Below are 18,821 nucleotides of genomic sequence, written 5' to 3' on the forward strand. Positions count from 1 at the left end.
AGTGTGCGCCGTGCACAACCGCGGATTATTTCATTTTGTACTCAAGTCGAGTCTGCGATGTGTGATACAGCATCGTCTGCAATAATATGGTAAGTGATGTTGTAATGATGTGCAATCTGATGTTATCAAGTAGGCTATATCACCAAATCATACACAGAGTGCACGCACATTGATTTATTAGTCTATTAAAACTCTTAATTTCAAGCATTATAAATTGTAGACAGCAAAAATTATTCTGTATGCTTTTTATATTTATATTATTTAAGTTAAGGCCTAGCTAACTAAATCTATAATCACACAAAGATAAGTTCAGTAAAGCAATAAGTGTCTTACATTTTAGACATAATATTTCTTGATTTTGCTCAATTTTGCCAACGAAAGTAGCTCCAAACAAAGATTACAGCAGTGTTTTGCATCTTTGAGCAATAGATGGTGTTATTGAATGAATCAGATTTTTGAACGAATCAGTTGAATTAATGATTTAGTGATTCACTCATTAACACAGTCAAAAATGCTTTGTTTCTGAATGAATCAGCCGTTTGTAATGAATTGTTTGAATCTCAGTGACTCACTCATTAACATTCACTTGCTGTCACCTACTGGTGGTTTTAATATCACAGAATTGAACATTTTTAGAAATTTTTTTTTTTTCGTGTTTTAAATTATTTCAAATATCAGTATTCAGTGTTTTATGTCAAAAACAAAACCTTTTTTAAAGAATATCTCTTTGGATTTGATACTTTAGTCTTTGCAACTTTACAGATATTCTTTATGCAACAGCTTGTAACACTCCAAAGAGAAAGAAAAAATTTGACCCTTAAATTTGACACTTTAGAAAGTTAATAACTAATTAGAAAACTACAATAGCATATAACAGCATGCCCCCTCCGTAACAACTCAGTTAACAAGAACTCTATATTTAATGTTATGTGTCTGACTTTTTGAAATGATACCATAAATTGAGATCTTTGTTCTGTATCCCAGCTGATGTTGACAGTTACTGATGTTGTTTTGTTGCACTTCTCAAGGTTCTGGAGGGTGCCTTTATTGTTCTTGTTAAACCTATTCTTGTTTTTAAATGCCTCAGAGAATGCTTGTCTGTGTTTGAGATAAAAATCTAGAGAGGTCAGGTAAGGGAAATGATTAAAGGTAATTTTTTTCAGTTTTTAGAAAAGATGTATATGAATAGAACCATCTGAATCAATTGAAGCTCCTGGCCCCTAGTTATTTTAAAGTATTGGCTAAATGAATCGATGGGAACTGCTTATGCACAGCATTGAGCTTTAATATTCTATAGGAACTGTCTGCTAATAAAAATGCTGCACATGAATCTCTGTGACAGAAAACTGTTAACAAAGTTGGACATAATATCGAAGGAACAGAACTGTTGTTATTTTTGCAATTATAAAAATCATCTTGGCCTTATTGAAGCATTTAGTCATTATTTCTCACCATTATGTTATTCTACACTTATCCTTTTTTTATATTTTTCAATAGATTTTTTGTAAATGATGATCTGTTTCTTGTTTTTTTTTTTGTTTTTTTTTTATTATGTAGTCACAATTAATGGAGGCTGGAGCTAATCAAAGAATGCAAAAGTATAATAAAATGTATCAAAGCAGTCCACAGTGATTTGTGCAAAAATTCATGTTGCATAGAAAAAATAAATCATATAGGTTTGGAACGACATGTAGTTGAGTAAATAATGCCAGAAGTTTAAATGATCTGCCACAGACTTTACTCTTTAATCTTCCTTCCCGCTATAGAGTCTTTTCACAAATTGCTGTGTCAATAAATGTGACTGTATCTTGGAAAGAGACTAACAGACTTCTTAAATTGCAGAAAAGCAGACCAAGACCGTGCTACGTGACCAGAAATGTCTGATGTGAGTCAGTGGGTTGGTTTGAATGCATTTCATACTTTGTTTATTTCTTGTTCTGAATATGCATGTGATCACAATCTGTCACAGGAATGTATGAACCAGATCATTGACATTCATGAAGCAGAAATGATCAGTATTAGTAAATGTTCAGCAGTGTGTGAGCATCTCTGCTTTTCTATAGAGTAACCATCTTTGTCTGTCAACATTAATAAATGTTTTGACAGTGTGGGCTTTTTGAGAATAAAACGTTCAGTAATGAGGGCATATGTTTATTTTCTTAGCTCTACTTTTAGTGTTTGACACAGTTGTTTTTATAGGAGAAAAAGTCATCAAGATATAATATTCATCTGAGACAGGGTTATAATAGTTTTCTAAAACTAAAACCATTAAAATATATATTACTTGAAATAAAATAAACTTTATCAGAAAAATCCTAAATCCCAAGGCAACGTTTCAAATTTTTATTTAGTTCAACTTGAAATTAAAATAAAATAACTAAAAATAGAAAATAATTAAAACAAAGTAAAAAATATAATTAAAAAACATCAACTAATAAAAACTGACAAAAACACAAAACAAATTTACTCAAATATAAACTCAAAACTAAAGTGAAAACTGGAAATGTAAAAATGAAAACATTCAAAAATACTAGTGAAAAAGTTTGAGATGTGTAGATGCATAAATCACTTACAGTATGTGTAGTATACTGTGTGTGTAACTATATATATATATATATATATATATGACTGTTGACAGCTGACTGTACATTATCTGATGATTCCAGATGTTATTGGGCTTCATTACTTCTACCTGTTTGGCCCGTATCCCAACACCTTCATTCCAGTGCTTCCTTGTCATCCAAACACATCCAGATCAGCATGCTTGATATAATAAATTGACAGGACTCATTGTCTCCAATCACCTCTGTTACAAGGAAGTGCCAGATCATACGTTTTGATGAGATGGGGCTGATGAAGATATAATGATTATCTGTCCCTCAACATCAAAAGAAATGTTTTAAAAAAACAATTGTCTCACTTTCAATTACCAGTTTGAAGAACTGAGCTGTAAGACTTCAGTCCACTGCAGAACTGTCTGAGTGAGTGAATGAGGTTCTTAGCCTCAGTGAGCCTCTCATTCTCAAGGCTCATTTTCAGCATTATTTTATGTTGATGAATGTTGGCTTCATGAATATTTATACTTGATCTATTTAGCAAAAAATGAGCAGTAGGCTAATTTATCGCAAATGCACACATTTTACACATTTCTGTCTTAACTGCTCAATACATTATACCACAAAAGTCATTTTATATGGAGTGTAGATTGTGAAAAATTATGGTTAAAATTGATTTGCCATGCAAAATCTGATTGTGGATGTAAGTGATGGGTTTTGAATAATGGAATACTTAAAATAAGTATTCCATTATTAAAATTTCTTTAGAGGTCTGGTTTTGCCAAAGGCAGATTGCAAATGTTCATGAGCAATCATGAAACCTACACCCATCTGTGACATCACATCCTTTCTGTGTGGGCCTTTATCAGGTGCTTGGCTTTGCTGTCTTTTATCAGTTTTGTATACGCCTGTATGTATTTATTTTTTCTTTCATTTGGATCTGTTTCCTCTCCTCCTCATCTTTAGAGTTTACATAATGGCATAATGTAGGACACTGGCCGCCAGAAGCAATATCTCTCCTTGGAACACTTGCATGTGTGAATGGGGAGGATCTATTTCAGGAAGTGGGTTAATGGTAAAGGGAAGTAGATTAATTTTTATGAACAAACAGCATTATTTGTGTCATATGCAGTGTCCAAATTCTTGTACTGAATTTGGTGGTCCTCGACTGCTGATGATGTATGTTTTCATATGCAGGTGTGTAGCATAAATGCATTATCAGATATACATCCGGCATATTGCCATTGTCCTTTGTTTGTGACAAATGAATAAGTTGTCCTGTGGCCTTATGGGATAGCAAAGTTTCCACTGATTACTTCAGAATCTCAGCATTTACATACTGTTAAAAGATTTTTCAAAATTGCAAATAAAACAAATATCATTAGATTTAGTGATATTTATTATTATCATTTTTTTCAATGTGCAATATTTAAAAGATCTTTTCCCAGCGGGATTCACTAGTGAAGCAAATACCAACACATTTAATCGCAATCTCCCACCCCTGATACAGATGTCATACTTATTTTTCATGGCAGCAAATCCATTTATCAAACCAGCTGAAGTTATCCTACAAAGTTCATCCTGGCAACACAACAGCTTGTCTGGGTCAGAGCGAGAATGGGTTTTTTCAACATCCTGCTCATAATTGAATTTGCTTCTCTGATTTTCAGCTCAAGAGATCTCATCCCACTGACGAGACCAGAGTTATGTTTGAATTCATGGAAAAACGAGTGACTGTTCGCGTTCGTGTGAACCGCATAATGAATCGGTAATGGTGGAGGGACACAGGGAGCATCTGAATGTCTTTATCAGATTGTCTTAGCTGTGACTTGAAAATGCATAATGAAATTATATAATGCAGCTCAGATGAATGGACAATATAATTTGATGAATAATCATAAGGTAGGAGATATATTATTTAAGATCTGTTTCAGGCTGGCACATGTGTTCTGGATTATCCTGCAGGTGGTGATGATCCCAAATGTAACAAGTATGTTAATGTTGGAGGGCTTTACAGTAAACAGCATGCAAGATGTCTTTCCTTTAACTACAAAAATGTTCCTCTTTGCTTTAACTGCTCTTACTGCTTTAACTACAGAAATTAGCATACACGTATATAATTATGGTCATGCTTTAAATGTTAATCTGAAATAAGAAAAATGTGTATTATTTTTTCCAATAAATATGCACTTTTTCTAACTCATGCACTTTAAATTTTTTGCTAATTAAAAATGTTTAGCACATGAAGAAATGAACAGCAGTTTTGGAAAATATTAATACAATTTTGTACATTCACATTAGAAGACTCCAGCCATGTTGTATATTAATATTAACAACAATAATACATTTACCTTGTATCACTTTTCGTCTTTTGAAAAATCATGTTTCCCATGTTACAAAAACAGCATTCTTCCATCTTAGAAACATTGCCTAGCTACGCAACATGTTTCCTGTTTCTGATGCAGAAAAGTTAGTTCATGCATTCATGACCTCTAGACTGGTCTCTTGTAATGCACTTCTACACGGTTGTCCTGCATCATCAATAAACAAGCTACAGGTAGTCCAAAATGCAGCAGCTAGAGTCCTTACCAGGTCAAGAAAATATGATCATATTACCCAGATTCTACAGTCTCTGCACTAGTTACCTATTAAGTTCCATATCAGTTATAAAATGTAAATATTATGATTGAATTCAAGAATGTCCCTTTTGTTGATGTTTCTGAGACAGGCTTTTTTTTTTACAAAAACAAACATTTAACATTCAGCAGTTAACACACAAATCTCATTCATCCATGCCGATGGCAATTGGTGTTGCTATCCTGAGTGCACATTTAAAGAATAAAATTTCTGAGATTACTTTGACCTTTTTTGTACCATTTTTTAATACATGGTGACTTTCTGATGTTGATTTTATATATATATATATATATATATATATATATATATATATATATATATAATGCCCTTTGCTTTGCAGTCTGATATGAAGAGAGTCACAGTTGAATTTGTTTTATCCAGCTGTATTTACTCATATTAATATACTCATGTAACATGTTATCGTGTTAACACCAACATGTCTGAGAAAAAAAGAAAAAAAATCACTGAGTTAGAAAAAGGATCCGTCCCTTGTGTCAGTATTTTGTTGAACCAACTTTTGTTTTAATTACAGCCTTTAGTCTGTGGGGATGTCTCTGCAACATTTGCTCACTCTTCTGCCTGCAAGGACATTCCCCTTTTTCTCCTTCAAACACTGTCTGCTTAGTTTTGCTGTGGTTTGGGTCATTTGGACGTTGGAAGGTAAACTTTCTCCCCATTGACAATTTTATGGCAGAGGGCAGCAGATTTTTCTCTAGAATTTGGTGGTATTTTGCCCCATCTATTATTCCTTCTATCCTGACAAGTGCTGTTATTTGGATGGTGAGTTGTATTGGATTGCTGCCAGACATATCATTTGGTGTTGAGGCCAAATAATTACATTTTAGTCTCATCTGACCATCACAGCTCTTTCCATGTGGTCTTTTTCAAATCTTCAAGGTACATTTTGGCAAAGCTCAGTCTTAACTGATTGGCCTTTCTTCAGGAGTGGCTTTTTTCTTGCAACCCTCCCATACAAGCTGCATTTGTGGAGAATTTGTGATATTGTTGTCACATGCACACAATGCAATTATTTTTCTTGATTTGTCTTTTTGACTCTTTCTTGATTCTTGACAGCACCTCGCCACCCATAGTTGATTGTTTGCTTCAGTGGCACTACCAAGGACTGAAATGCTCCAGGAGAGCTCTTTTCATGCTGAACTAATCAAAATATCCACAGCTGATCACAGTTAAAAGTCTAATTGTTTTTCTGCCATTGAGAAGGTGAATAGCTACACCTCATTGAATTACCTTTTTTAGTCATTTTTAGGTGGGGGTTGATCTTTTCCACCTCAGTGACTCTTATTTATTAATTATTTTTCCAAAAGCCATATCAGAAAATCACCATAGGTCATGAGAAAGCAGTACCAGCAAAGATAAAAGCAAACGAGCAGTGACTTTGAAGTGGTAGTTTGGGGGATGAGGCTATTCTGATTGTGCTCTTTGGTAAGTCACCAATCTATATAATTCATGTTACATCTTTAAAATGAAAATGCAATTTAAAGGCTCTCTCTGAGTCAGTAATGGTCAGAGGAAACTTTCTCTTTTCTGAAACACAGTTCTTGCACTAGAAATACTGCCCAGCTTTACATACTGAAACAGTAAACTGAGAGGATTTGAAATAGGAGTTTGTTGAGCAGGGAGTCTCCCGAATTCAGTAAAAGATCTGTTTCTTCTTTGACTTTCTTGTCAGTTATGACAGGGTCAGGCTATCTCAGAAAAGCTGCTTGCATACAGTGTAAAGGCTGAGATTAAAGATAAATAACTTTGACTATACAATTTTGTGCCGTTGTCTTCCCTCACTTTCAACCAAGCAAATTTCACTGTCAAGTGTTTTTCGGCGTACAGATATAGATGGGCTGCAGTGTGGTGTTTGCTATTCAAAATTTTTCAACGTTTGTTTTAAATATTTAAAGGCACTTACAGATTTTAATCTTTAAAACTGTCCATAGTCTTCTATCAAGCTGTTATGATATCACTAGAATATTCTTTCTGTGATCTAGCAGCCTATATACTTCTGATGCCCTGGTATGCATCTCATACGTTTTTATTTGTGTGTGTAATGCTATTATTGATTCCCTATTTGTACAGTTTGTGTAGGTCTGTATAAATTTGCACAGGCGAGCGGTGCTTATTAATGCACCGCATGTACTTCTGAGAGCTCAGATTCAAGCCTGCCACCGATATTTCCAATCGTTTCTGGAGCGGGATGCTTTTAAAGTCAAATTATCACACGCATCTTCCTGTTTGCCAGTGAAGATGTTTGAACTCTGTGTGCAAGTTTGTGTGTGTGTGAGAGAGAAAAGAGCGTGCACACATATATATCTCTCAAGCTGCACTCCTTCCTTAGGAAAACTCCAGAGCACTGATAACTTCATCCTCGACTCGACACCCCTGAAAAGGCTTCGGCAAGCCCCTCCGCACTCAGTCTAAAACTGACTGACTGACTCTGTCTGGAGGCAGGGTGCAGATAACACTTCCTCTCTCAGTTTAGGAGCTGCACATACTCTGTAACTCTTGAGGAGAGGAAATGAAGCTGTTTTCCAACTGGATTCTCAGTGTGACAGACTCAACCTCAATCAGGGGTTGAGCTGAGAAAATCTGCCTTATTAATTCAGCTAATGAATTATATTTTATATATACACACTGGTCAAAGGTTTTTTTTTTTTTTTTTTTTTTTCAAAGAAGTCTCAGCAAGGCTGTATTTAAAACAAAAATGGTGAAAAAAGGATATTGTAAAATATTATTACCATTAAAATAACTTTTCTGTTTTCATATATATATTTAAAGTGTAATTTATTCCTGCGACGTCAAGGCTGAATTTTTAGCTGCTATTACTTCAGTGTCACATGATTCTTCAGAAATCATTCTAATTGCTGATTTAGTGGGTCAAGAAACATTGCTTATTTCTTATTCTTTTTATCACCGTTGAAATCTGTTTAATATTTTTGTGGAAAATATTATTTGTGTAATATTTGTGTAACTGATGCATCCTTGTTGAATAAAAGCATGATTTTTAGACAAAATAAATAACAGTAAAAAACAAACAAAAAAGGTGCCACCAAGTAAATAAGCCAGGTAAGTAAATGTGTAAATCTTATTTCAGGTAAGTATCTGGGCTCTTAATACACACAGAGAGAGAGATGTTGTTCACAGTTAGACTAGAGCAGCAACAAAATGAGGTTTATCATTATGAACGGTGTCTTCTATCATCTCATGACTGAATGGCATCTCATTCTTTTAAATGCATGTGATGCTTGCTAAATATATTTGGTCAATTATGGCGACAAATTTTCTCTGTGATTATGTCACAAAGTCATCTCCTCATTATTCTTGCATGATCTCACTGAAGTTTCATCAGGTTGATGGCTTCAATAATATGCTCAGGGTTTTGAGTAATTCATGTGAAAAGATTCAGGAAAATGTCCACCCACGAGTCTGCCCTCTGCCTGTAAACTGTAGACCTTAGAAACATGAGCTTGAGCCATGAAATGTGTGGAAAGTCTGCAGGAGTTTTGGGGAAGTGCTTTCTGCTGAATGTGAAAGTGCTCAAGAGAAAAATTAGAGATGCATGAAATTTAAGAATTAAGCCCATGTGTTTTATTTTATGGCTGTCTGGAAGAAATTGAGACATTAAAGAGATTAAAGCACAATTTAACTTTGTGCAAACAAACAACCAACGTTTGTGAAGATAATGGAGTTATCATGATCAGCCTTATGTAAGATTCAATGACAAAATGAACCAAATTAATAGTAACTGTGAGCAAGTTCCTTGTTTTATATGTATTTTTTGCCTATATATATATATATATTTAAATTATCTGTAGAAAACCATGTCAAAAACTGAAGGCAAGGACATCTGATTCAAACAGATTTGCACAGCTGGAATTTTTACAGCACAAACAGTTTTCTCTCCAGAATGTTGATTTATGGTGACAAGAACTTGATTTGTAGTCAAAATAGAATGAGATCTTTTTTAACATTATAATCAATATAACATTATATCATAACAAAAAGTAACAGCTAAAATGTTCTTGTTGAGTACTCTCTGTGTTGTTTACAGCCTTAAAGGGGGGGTGAAATGCTCGTTTTCACTCAATATCCTGTTAATCTTGAGTACCTATAGAGTAGTACTGCATCCTTCATAACTCCAAAAAGTCTCTAGTTGTATTATATTCATAAGAGAAAGATTTTTAAGAGTACCAATTTTTCCCGGAAAAACACGACCGGCTGTAGGCGTGACGTGTGGGCGGAGCTAAAGAATCACAAGCGCAGTAGACTTTTGCGTTGAGAGAGTTTGGATGTTGTGACATTACCGTGAGGGAAAAACCATCATCCAAAACAAACCATGGTTAACAGTCAGATTCAGCCGTTTATTTATGATCCAGAATCAGATCCAGAGGCTGAAACTGAACGAGAGCAGCGGCAGCAATGACTCGCTCCGAGCGGGGCTCGAACCCGAGTCTCCGGCATGGGAGGGGACGCACTAACAAGGAGGCAGAGATATTTTAAGCAGTTTTACTCACCGCCTGCGGTTCCAACACACTATCGTGACCCTTTTCGTTGGGATTGCATCATCCTTAAGAAATAAACGATACGCAAACCCGGCGTCAAACTGGGCCTAGTTTGTAAAACAAGCATCTTCGAAATGCAGGGAACAAACACAAACACTTGCACGACTCCGTTGATGCTCTGTAAAAATAAACTCCATCCACTGGTCCCTTAATGCTGCTTTTTTTTTTTTTTTTTTTTTTTTTTGGTAATCTGTGCAGGGTTGTCTTGCCCTGGCAACCGAAAACACACTCCTTTTGTGACTTTTCGCGACGCTCTTGCTCTGATCAGTGAAATGTCTGTGCTCAGCCTAGCTATAGGGGAGCACGCGCTCTTCCGGCAGAAGTGCCCTTAGGACCCATATAAGGAAATTCTGCTCCATCTAACGTCACACAGAGCCATACTCGAAAAAAACTTTCCGAAACTTGTGACAAAGCGGAAGGAGTATTTTGGGAACAAAAATACTCCTTCAAACGTACAACTTAATTTTTGAAACTTTGTCCATGTTTAGCATGGGAATCCAACTCTTTAACAGTGTAAAAAACTCAGTATGCATGAAATAGCATTTCAGCCCCCCCCCCCCTTTAACCCTCATTGACACAGCAGCAGAATATAGTCGTCAGTCCTGTATTTTGCGCTTCCATTGACACACATTTCTGTTGATTACCATAATGACAACCAGCACATTCTAGAACAACTCACATCTGTATATTTTCAGGACTCCATTTTCAACAAATCCCCGTTGTGTGAGTGGAATTATACTGGACAACCAGCTGTCTGTCACTCAAGGCCATAAATGAGCTTAATATTTATAAATAATTAAAGAAATAAAGAAGGGGTTTAAGGGAATAAAGAAAAAGAAATGCAAAACAGTAAACGATTTTGCCTTATAGCCTATGCAGGAAACATAATAAGCAGTTAGATCGCTAAAGCAGAAAAAAAAATTGGTTTACCTTTTGCTTTTTGAACGGCATGTTATGCAGGAGCCGCTGCAGTAATCGCGAGGCGCGAGGCCAACGCTCCTGCCAAGTGCAGGTTTACATGTGTGCACATAGACAGAGTAAAAGGTATCTTTAAAAATATATATACATTTTTAATATCGAAAATCTGCTAGTGGCAGCGGGTGAGCAGGAGAGGCAGTGGGAAAAGAGAATTAATGCCATCATATTGATTCATCTGATAAAAAGCCCCAGAGAGAATGATGGACAGCTCATGATGTAGGAGCCTTAGATTATGCAAAATACACACGTGTGATGACTGCAGACGATTTAGATCAGCTCGAGGGGGGAAATAGGCGAAAAAGCTGAATTTGATGTTATATGAGAAAAAATAAATATATTTTATACATTTACTACAAAACAATGGCGTTTACCGTCAGATTACGTATAGATTGTAATGTATAGCTGTCACAGTGCCCCACTCTGGTGCTTTGTGCTCTTGTTCGCTAACATAGCTCCAATCATTTATAAATATGCCATAAAATAGTTCAAGTTAAGTGCTATTACTCTATATCTTGGTAAAAAAATTACTGACAGTAACAAGGGCTGATCAAATCTTATAGTACAGATGGAGTTTTGAGTCAGTGAGTGGATGTTTAAGGCCTGTTTCACACTGACAGCACAAAGTGAGCATGCTGTTGCAGTTTCAAACCACTTTTTCACATATGTGCTGCTGTGTGTGTTGTGAATCAGAGGAAAAGTTAGTCATGTAATTCTTGCCAAGGGTTGTTCTACAGGTATGCACCTGTTCCTTTAAAGCTATATTGAGAATATGTCTGTTTTAAATGAAAGAATGTGAAGAAATAAGTATTTATGTGTGGGTGTGTGCGTTTTCTTTATTAGTTCACCCAAAAATGAATTGTAACATACATTGGATTTTGAATGTTGTTTTCAAACCTATATAATGTGCACTCTCATAATGTGCACAAAAATGTTCAAACATCATTTGAAATTCTTTTCTGTCCTGAAAAAGAAAGAGGTTATAAGGAAAATGGAGCAATGTGTAAACCATTAATTTTAAGATTCTTATATTTTCCAAACTGGAAATCCCTGCACACTTTCCTTTCTGAACTTTTCCAAACCTTTTAAAACAAAAAAGGAACTTTCTTAAGTTTTGGAACTGAACCTTTCCAAAACGTTCAGAGCTGCACACTTTTCCTTCCTTTCCCTTTCTCTTCTCCTCTCTTCTGTCTATCTAGGGCAGGTTGTTGTTTAACCGTTTGATCAGCTGACTGCATGTCTCCTCCCACGAGTTTAAATCTCATTAAAGCATGCAGTTCATCTCTCCTTTCTTACCTTTTTCATTCTTGTTCCCTCTCTCTCTTGTTCTTAATCCTTGCTGTATCCAGCACATTACAGTATCCACAGAGCACTCAGTTTTGGGAAGAGGACTTTGAAATTGAGAACGTGCAGTCTGGGGAGCCAAGAGGTCGCAGGAAACGATGCAGGTTTTATTGTGTTAGGCTGTTTTTAGGGGACTTTAATTGTTGCTGATTTGTTTTAACGGAGAGCTGAGTACAGAGAAAGAGAGTGAGAGACAGCCACAAAAAAAAAAAAAAACTCAACAAAAAGTATGTTTTTCTCAAAAACAAAATTTTGTCACAGGCATTGTCAGCCATCACAGGAATTAAAGATTTTTGTGACAGAACAGTACTAATGACAAGGGCTCACTTTGAGGTGTTTCCCTCTCTGTCGTTCTCCATTCACGTCTATCAGGTTTCTTCCTCTCTTTTAACTTGGCCAGCAATCTGACAGCTTGTCAAAACAAACAATAACCACAAAAGCGCATGTATGTTGTTGTTCTTACTGATATCCTTATTAGCTGCCATTCTAATAAACCACTGCTTTCTGCTGTTAACCCCACGATTGACAGCAGCTGTGCATTCCAATCGCACAGATTTTGTAGCACGCTATTTCGGTCTTCATGACAGTACTTCAATGTCACCGTCAAAAAGATACAAGAGTTCTGAGCAAGAAGGAAGGCTTGAACTTTGAGTAATGAGACAGCCGTGGACCGATTCTTCACAAACATCAAGAAGCACTCAGGAACTGATTTGTTACCCACTGAGCTGATGTTAGATGCTAAAATGTCACAGGTTGCTGTGTGCAGAGGGTGTGCGTCTGGGTACAGTTGAAAAGGCGTCATGATCTCCAGAGTGATTTCTGAATTTCATCATATTGCTCAGCCCTTACATTGACTTTGTTCACACTCCCATCTGATGGCCTCAAGTGGTACAGCAACTGCTACCTATTGTGCTCTTCATGCTGTCCATGCTAGCTGGGAGATTTTTTTAATAATACAATCTCAGAATCTAAAGCTTTGAATCTAATTTAGATGTTTATGATAAGATTTTGAGTAAGTTTAACCTTCCGAAACATTTAAGCATACAAGGCACTATTTTTTAATTGTGTCTACACAGACCGATTTATAGATAGGGTCACCTTATAGATAGATAGATAGATAGATAGATAGATAGATAGATAGATAGATAGATAGATAGATAGATAGATAGAGTCTGAATCGAATCTATTCTTGACAGCTGGATTCTATAGCCTCTTCATCAGTCCATTCCCTGTGTCCATGAGACAGGTCACATGACTCGTGAGTTTTGCCCGCTGGATTGCTTTGCTCCAAGTGGACAACACCGATCCTGTAGACCTCCAGCAAAACAATGAGGATGTTCTTGCATGTGAAGAAGATCATCAGCTGGTTAAGAACATTTTCACGTATCATGAGGTACAGACGGTAAATCAGGAATGGTCCATCCTGCAGACCCACCGTTAGCAGAAGGCTCCAGACTTCGCTAGAGCAGCAGGACACGGTCCAGCCAGCTCGCCCAGGCTTTGCAGCCTCTGACTGACCTTCCTCTCGGACTCTGGGATGGCTGGTTTGGGTAAGAACAAGAGGAAACTGCATCAAGGCCCAGGAGAACAAACTTAGCCCAACAATGATCACAGCCTGCTTGGTTTTCACTTGTGGCTCCTTAAACGTGTCAAAGATGTCCAGGATATCAGCTCCAAGCCCCACATAAACCATGAGGAGCTGAGATAGCTGGTCACGTGACATGTCGCCCTTCGGCATCAGCCAGCGGCCCAGAACCAAAACGATCAACATGGTCTGCTCCAGAGCCTCCACCCAGTTCTCAGGATCAAGTTCCGCCAACCCCTGTCTCACACACACACACCACAAATGGGCTAATCACCATGGTAACAGCCCAGACAGTGAGAGCACACAGCAAGACTGCGATCATTTAAATGGATGAATCAAAATTGTTGTTTAGATCTTATTGTTATGCCAGATTAAAAAGGTTCAAACAGTTAATAAGGAAAAATGATTGCTTTGACTCATTGGAGTGCCTCAACAAAAGATCCACTGGAGGATTAACTTAATGAAAGAGGACAACTGAGATGATATGGTTTCAAAAACGCTTTTCAGTAAAGTCACTGATTAGCTATTGCAGCGTATTCTTACAAAACACCCAGCTTTCCACCCACACAAAGTCACAACAACAACAAAAAACAATTATCACAGTCATCAATATTAACATTTTTTTCTGATTAGTCAGATACAGAGCTGTAAGAAAGTCTAAACCTGTAAAAACCTCAGACAGGATCAACAGCATTTTATGTAACTATATAAAAGCACTGGAGCTTGGATATAAACTTACAAATACTTTGCATTTTCAAAAATACTTTTAACTGTTTCTAGCGGTTTTTTCTTAAGATTGTTCAATAGAAAAAACTACTTTAAGAACTAAACTATTTGTGGGAAAGTATTTAATCCATTTATTGGGTTCTTTTGAATATTAAGCATTGCAGCATTGATGTTAATGATGGATACATTTATTGTAAAGATTAACCAGTGTTTTAAGCAGAATGTGTTGTATTAGACAACTTTATTACTTGGCTATTATACAATCAAATATTAAAGCCTGTCATTTTATTCTTAAGACAAAAATTAAGATGAACTAAAGAAAATATTTGAGAACTTCATTCTTTATCAAAATTTTAAATCAAATAAATTTCTTACATTTTTGTTTTTTAAAAAGGTTATAATCTGGTCCAATTATTTAAGTTATTGGACATGCTTCAATATTTCTAGAGTCAAATTCTGTAATACAGACTTATGCCGTTTTATGTGAATGTGGGAGATTCCAGTTCATTAGCCGCTGTATCGAAATAACAAGAAGAATAACAAAGTGCAGAAAACAATAAAACTGTTTCATATTTAAAATAATACATTAAATATAATATTGTAAGACACACCAATTTGCAATATCAAGCACCAGAATTAGTCAGGTCAGAGTTAATGATTGTTTTCCACCCACCATTGTTAGAGGCATCTGGGAGAAGAATTGCGGGTCAGAGTTTGTGCTCGAGTTGATAGGCAGATTGGACTGTAGGAGGTTCAGTTCCAGGAACCAGACCGAAGGAATCACAGTGCTCAGATATAGAAACACCATAGGTGAGAACCTGCAGAAGAGTGGATCATCACATTAATGGAGGAGCACGCCTATTCTTTACATTTGACTTAGTAAAACCACCAAACAGTTGTATGTGTGTCAGATTCTTCTGACTGGGTGGTAAAGCTGGGTCACACCACAGAGTCCGGTGCTGCAGGCACACCAGCCCAAAGCAGACTGCAAATTACTCCCATTAGCTATGCAAATCCCCACTGACACATGCGAGCCTCTCTAAAGAGCACAGAGACTTCAAAGTGTAGTGTGCAGGAGAGAGATAGTATGCGTAGAAAAGTAGTAAGGCAGAGAAGGAGAGATAGAAAAGTTCAGGTGGAGATCATGGTAGAGCGAAGAGGTTGATGAGAAAGACAGAGGTAAGGAGAAAGTCCTCAGAAGGTCGTCCGTCCATGTCAGTGGGAGGGCAGAGTCTCATTAAAACATTTCCTAGCATAGCGATCTCAATGTACATGCATAAATTAACCAATAAACAGAATCAAGTCTGACTGAATGTGATGATGTGCTGCTCTGTGTGAATGCTAAGTTAGTTTTTTTCCTCAGTTGAGAGAAGGGGTTGTTATTATTATCACAAGTCCCCGCAAGACAGACTGAAGTGCCGAAGTAACGAGTGCAACTTCCCAGATTCTCATTAGTGTTTTAATTATTATTAAGGCACCCTACTTCTGAACCCTGTGTCGTTTTGTACTATAACGTTTGGAATAACTTAGTAAAGTTATTTTAAAAAGGCCATAACAGATTCTCTTTTTTCTGAGAGTTACATGAAAGTTGGTAAAAGTATTTTTGACAAACACATCATTTCCTAGTGAAAAGAGTCCTTAATATAGTATTAATAGTATTAATATGATACCAAAAAAGGAAAAATCTGTCATTGTTTACTCACCCACATGTCATTCCAAATTCACATTATTTTTTTAGTTCTTTCGTAAAACATGATATTTCTATAATATATATTTTTTTAAAATCACAATTAAAAATGTGGCTTTTCTGCAGGTCAGAGACCTCAAAAATGTGTAATTACATTATATCATCATTATTTCATCTTTCCTTGCTTTTAATTTTCATGTTTAAACTACATGTTGCTATATTGTTCAAAAGTGTGGGGTCAGTAAACATTTTGTTTGTTATTTGAAAAACAAATCATACTTTTACTCCACAGATATTCAGTGAATTGATTAAAAGTGACCGTATAATTTTACAAAAGATGTCTACTTAAAAAATGCTGTTCATATAAACTTACTTTTCATTAAAGAATCCTGAAATATAATGTTTCATGGTTTCCACAAAAGTAAGCAGCAAAACGGTTTTCAACATAGAGAACAATTATTTTTCTTGAGCTATAATTCTTAATTAGAATTATATTTTGTTTTAATTTTAATAATATTTCACAATAGTACTGTTCTTTATTTGTTTTTGATCAAATCAATGCAGCATTTATGAGCATAAAAGGCTTCTTCCAAAATCATAAAAAAATATCTTTCCAACCACAACTGTTTATATATATATATATATATATATATATATATATATAGTATAAACATATTATACTAGGATATATATACATAATTCTTTTTCTATTTCAAATTCTATTTTATTATTTTCATACGGAGTCAAACAAAATGTTGCAACAAATTCATTTACAGCGCTATGCACCAATATTTGTGTGAAATTCTGCAATAATTCCAGTGACACCACTGTCATTATATTTATGTCTTTGATAGGACTATAGCATAACCTCACCATTTCCATTCAGCATTCTGTGTGTATTTGATAGTGATTGCCATCTCCACACCCAGCAGCGTCACACCCATCAGCAGCAGCCAATAGGAGGGCTCTCCAGTCACCTCCACTACACGCCACACTGTCAGGATCCCATGCACCGCAAACAGGAAGCGACTCAGAAGAGCCAATAAGATGTTCAGAACCCGGCACATTGTTCATTTAACGCAGTCTGAATCAGACAGACAGAACTGAAGTGCAAAGAAAAAAGTTCATATATGATGCATTTGTTCTTGTATATTCAGTAAATGGAATATTTATAATACTAAACATGCATGTGCACCTAAAAAAATACCTTATAGGAAAAGTTTGATTTATTTTCATTAATCAGTTATATATAAAGTTAATAAAATAATGCAGAAATATGTGATCTTATTTAACAAATCAATCAATAAAATACATATCTGATGGTCTCCTGTGAACGATTTAAATTTGATAAACACATGCTTAATATTAAACAAGTAGACAACTTACTTAACATTTCCTTAAATCTCAGCGCAACCGTATAAAATGATACCAGACTTACTTTCAGTGGGATCAGCCAAAGGATTCAGATTCAGATACTCAAGTGACGGTTATAAAATATATTCCACTTGTTTTCACAGATTACCAAAAGAAAAGCTTCTACCATATCCACAACCCTCTGGCTACCCCTGAGTTGGAGACAGTCCTTTTTAACTGCAAACACAACTTAACCCCCTGAGGTTTCAGGGACTGCTTCTGGATATGAATGGGTGTGTGTGTGTCTTGTATAGATAAAATGCAGTCTTTTGGGATAAAATAGGATGGAGTGTGTGTGTGCCTGAAGAAATGTGTGTTTGTTAGCGCATTTGAGGTTATTGTGACTGAACATGTCACAGATAACACTTCCTGCTGCTGTATGATCACCCATTATGATGTCATCCTTAAGGGAACCAAGAACAAAGTTATCTGCAATGAGGAGCCAGTCTTTCAGACGGCATTTTCAGACACATTTTACACATACACACCCTGATTCCACCATGCCACAGTAGTACCACCCAACATGGGCCGTGATAAGACACCTCCACAGAAAAACATAGGCAATGCAACCTTTACAGTGGACATGGGATCATATGCTATTAATAATAGGATTCAGAGTTCTTGTGATTTTTGTTACAGGTTTTTGGACATGACAAAAAAATGTAAAGAAATTAATCTACACTGTCACAAATCTCACTTTTGTAATGTTTTGTAGGTTATACAGTACTGTTTAACTCATACTATGTACTTTCTTGGTCACAAAGTAAGTTAGGACATACTGTAGTAACAGACTTGTTTCATTATCTATATTTTGAATGATTTGGCTGAATAAATTATTCCGTGTCTCTCTCATAAGGACATTTACTTGTTTTGTCAATGAATGAATCTGAGTTTAACCATTTGTTTACGAATCAGTTGAATGAATGGTTCAAATGACTCATAAACTTCACATTCTGGCGAAATGACATGAAGAAATATTCTCAACTGATTCTCAGCTCTCTGATGAATAAACACATATTATCATAATGAAATTAAATAATTATGAAATGTTACAAATCATATCAAATCTCTTACCAGGAGAAATAACAATTCCTGATCCCTGCACCAAAGAGGGAATAAATGTTGGATGAACAATATTAGTGTAAAATATTGACTGTTCTGCTGAATACCACGAAACATACTGCTACTATCAGTATATTCCAATTCCTGTAGGCTATATTCATTTTAATGAATCACAAAAATGCAGCAGAACCAATGATCTACACTAGAAAACATTTCTATAGTTCAGTGAGCATAGTCCCTAAAAATTCTCAAAGTGAATCAAATTC

General features: G+C 35.8%; 1 protein-coding gene across 1 annotated transcript; it reads right to left on the minus strand.

Annotated features, from left to right (window-relative positions):
- Positions 1-13,265: 13,265 nt before the first annotated feature.
- LOC113100309 (transmembrane protein 26-like) lies at positions 13,266-17,627 on the minus strand. Its single transcript, XM_026265096.1, has 4 exons — positions 17,519-17,627; positions 16,954-17,183; positions 15,067-15,211; positions 13,266-13,904 (listed from the first exon to the last, which is right to left on the minus strand). The coding sequence occupies exons 2-4, from the start codon at positions 17,145-17,147 to the stop codon at positions 13,266-13,268; spliced, it is 978 nt and encodes a 325-aa protein (XP_026120881.1). The 5' UTR covers positions 17,148-17,183; positions 17,519-17,627.
- Between the last annotated feature and the right edge of the window lie 1,194 nt (positions 17,628-18,821).

The sequence above is a fragment of the Carassius auratus genome, unplaced genomic scaffold (assembly GCF_003368295.1).
Source record: "Carassius auratus strain Wakin unplaced genomic scaffold, ASM336829v1 scaf_tig00217242, whole genome shotgun sequence".
Classification (NCBI taxonomy): Eukaryota; Metazoa; Chordata; class Actinopteri; order Cypriniformes; family Cyprinidae; genus Carassius; species Carassius auratus.

Excerpts from the sequence above, each read along its gene's own strand:
- LOC113100309 (XM_026265096.1), bottom strand. The coding sequence starts at position 17,147 with ATGTGCCGGGTTCTGAACATCTTATTGGCTCTTCTGAGTCGCTTCCTG. Across the intron at positions 15,212-16,953 it reads CAGAATGCTGAATGGAAATG|GTTCTCACCTATGGTGTTTC; the intron begins GTGAGGTTATGC and ends ACTCTTCTGCAG. Across the intron at positions 13,905-15,066 it reads CCCAGATGCCTCTAACAATG|GGGTTGGCGGAACTTGATCC; the intron begins GTGGGTGGAAAA and ends TGTGTGAGACAG.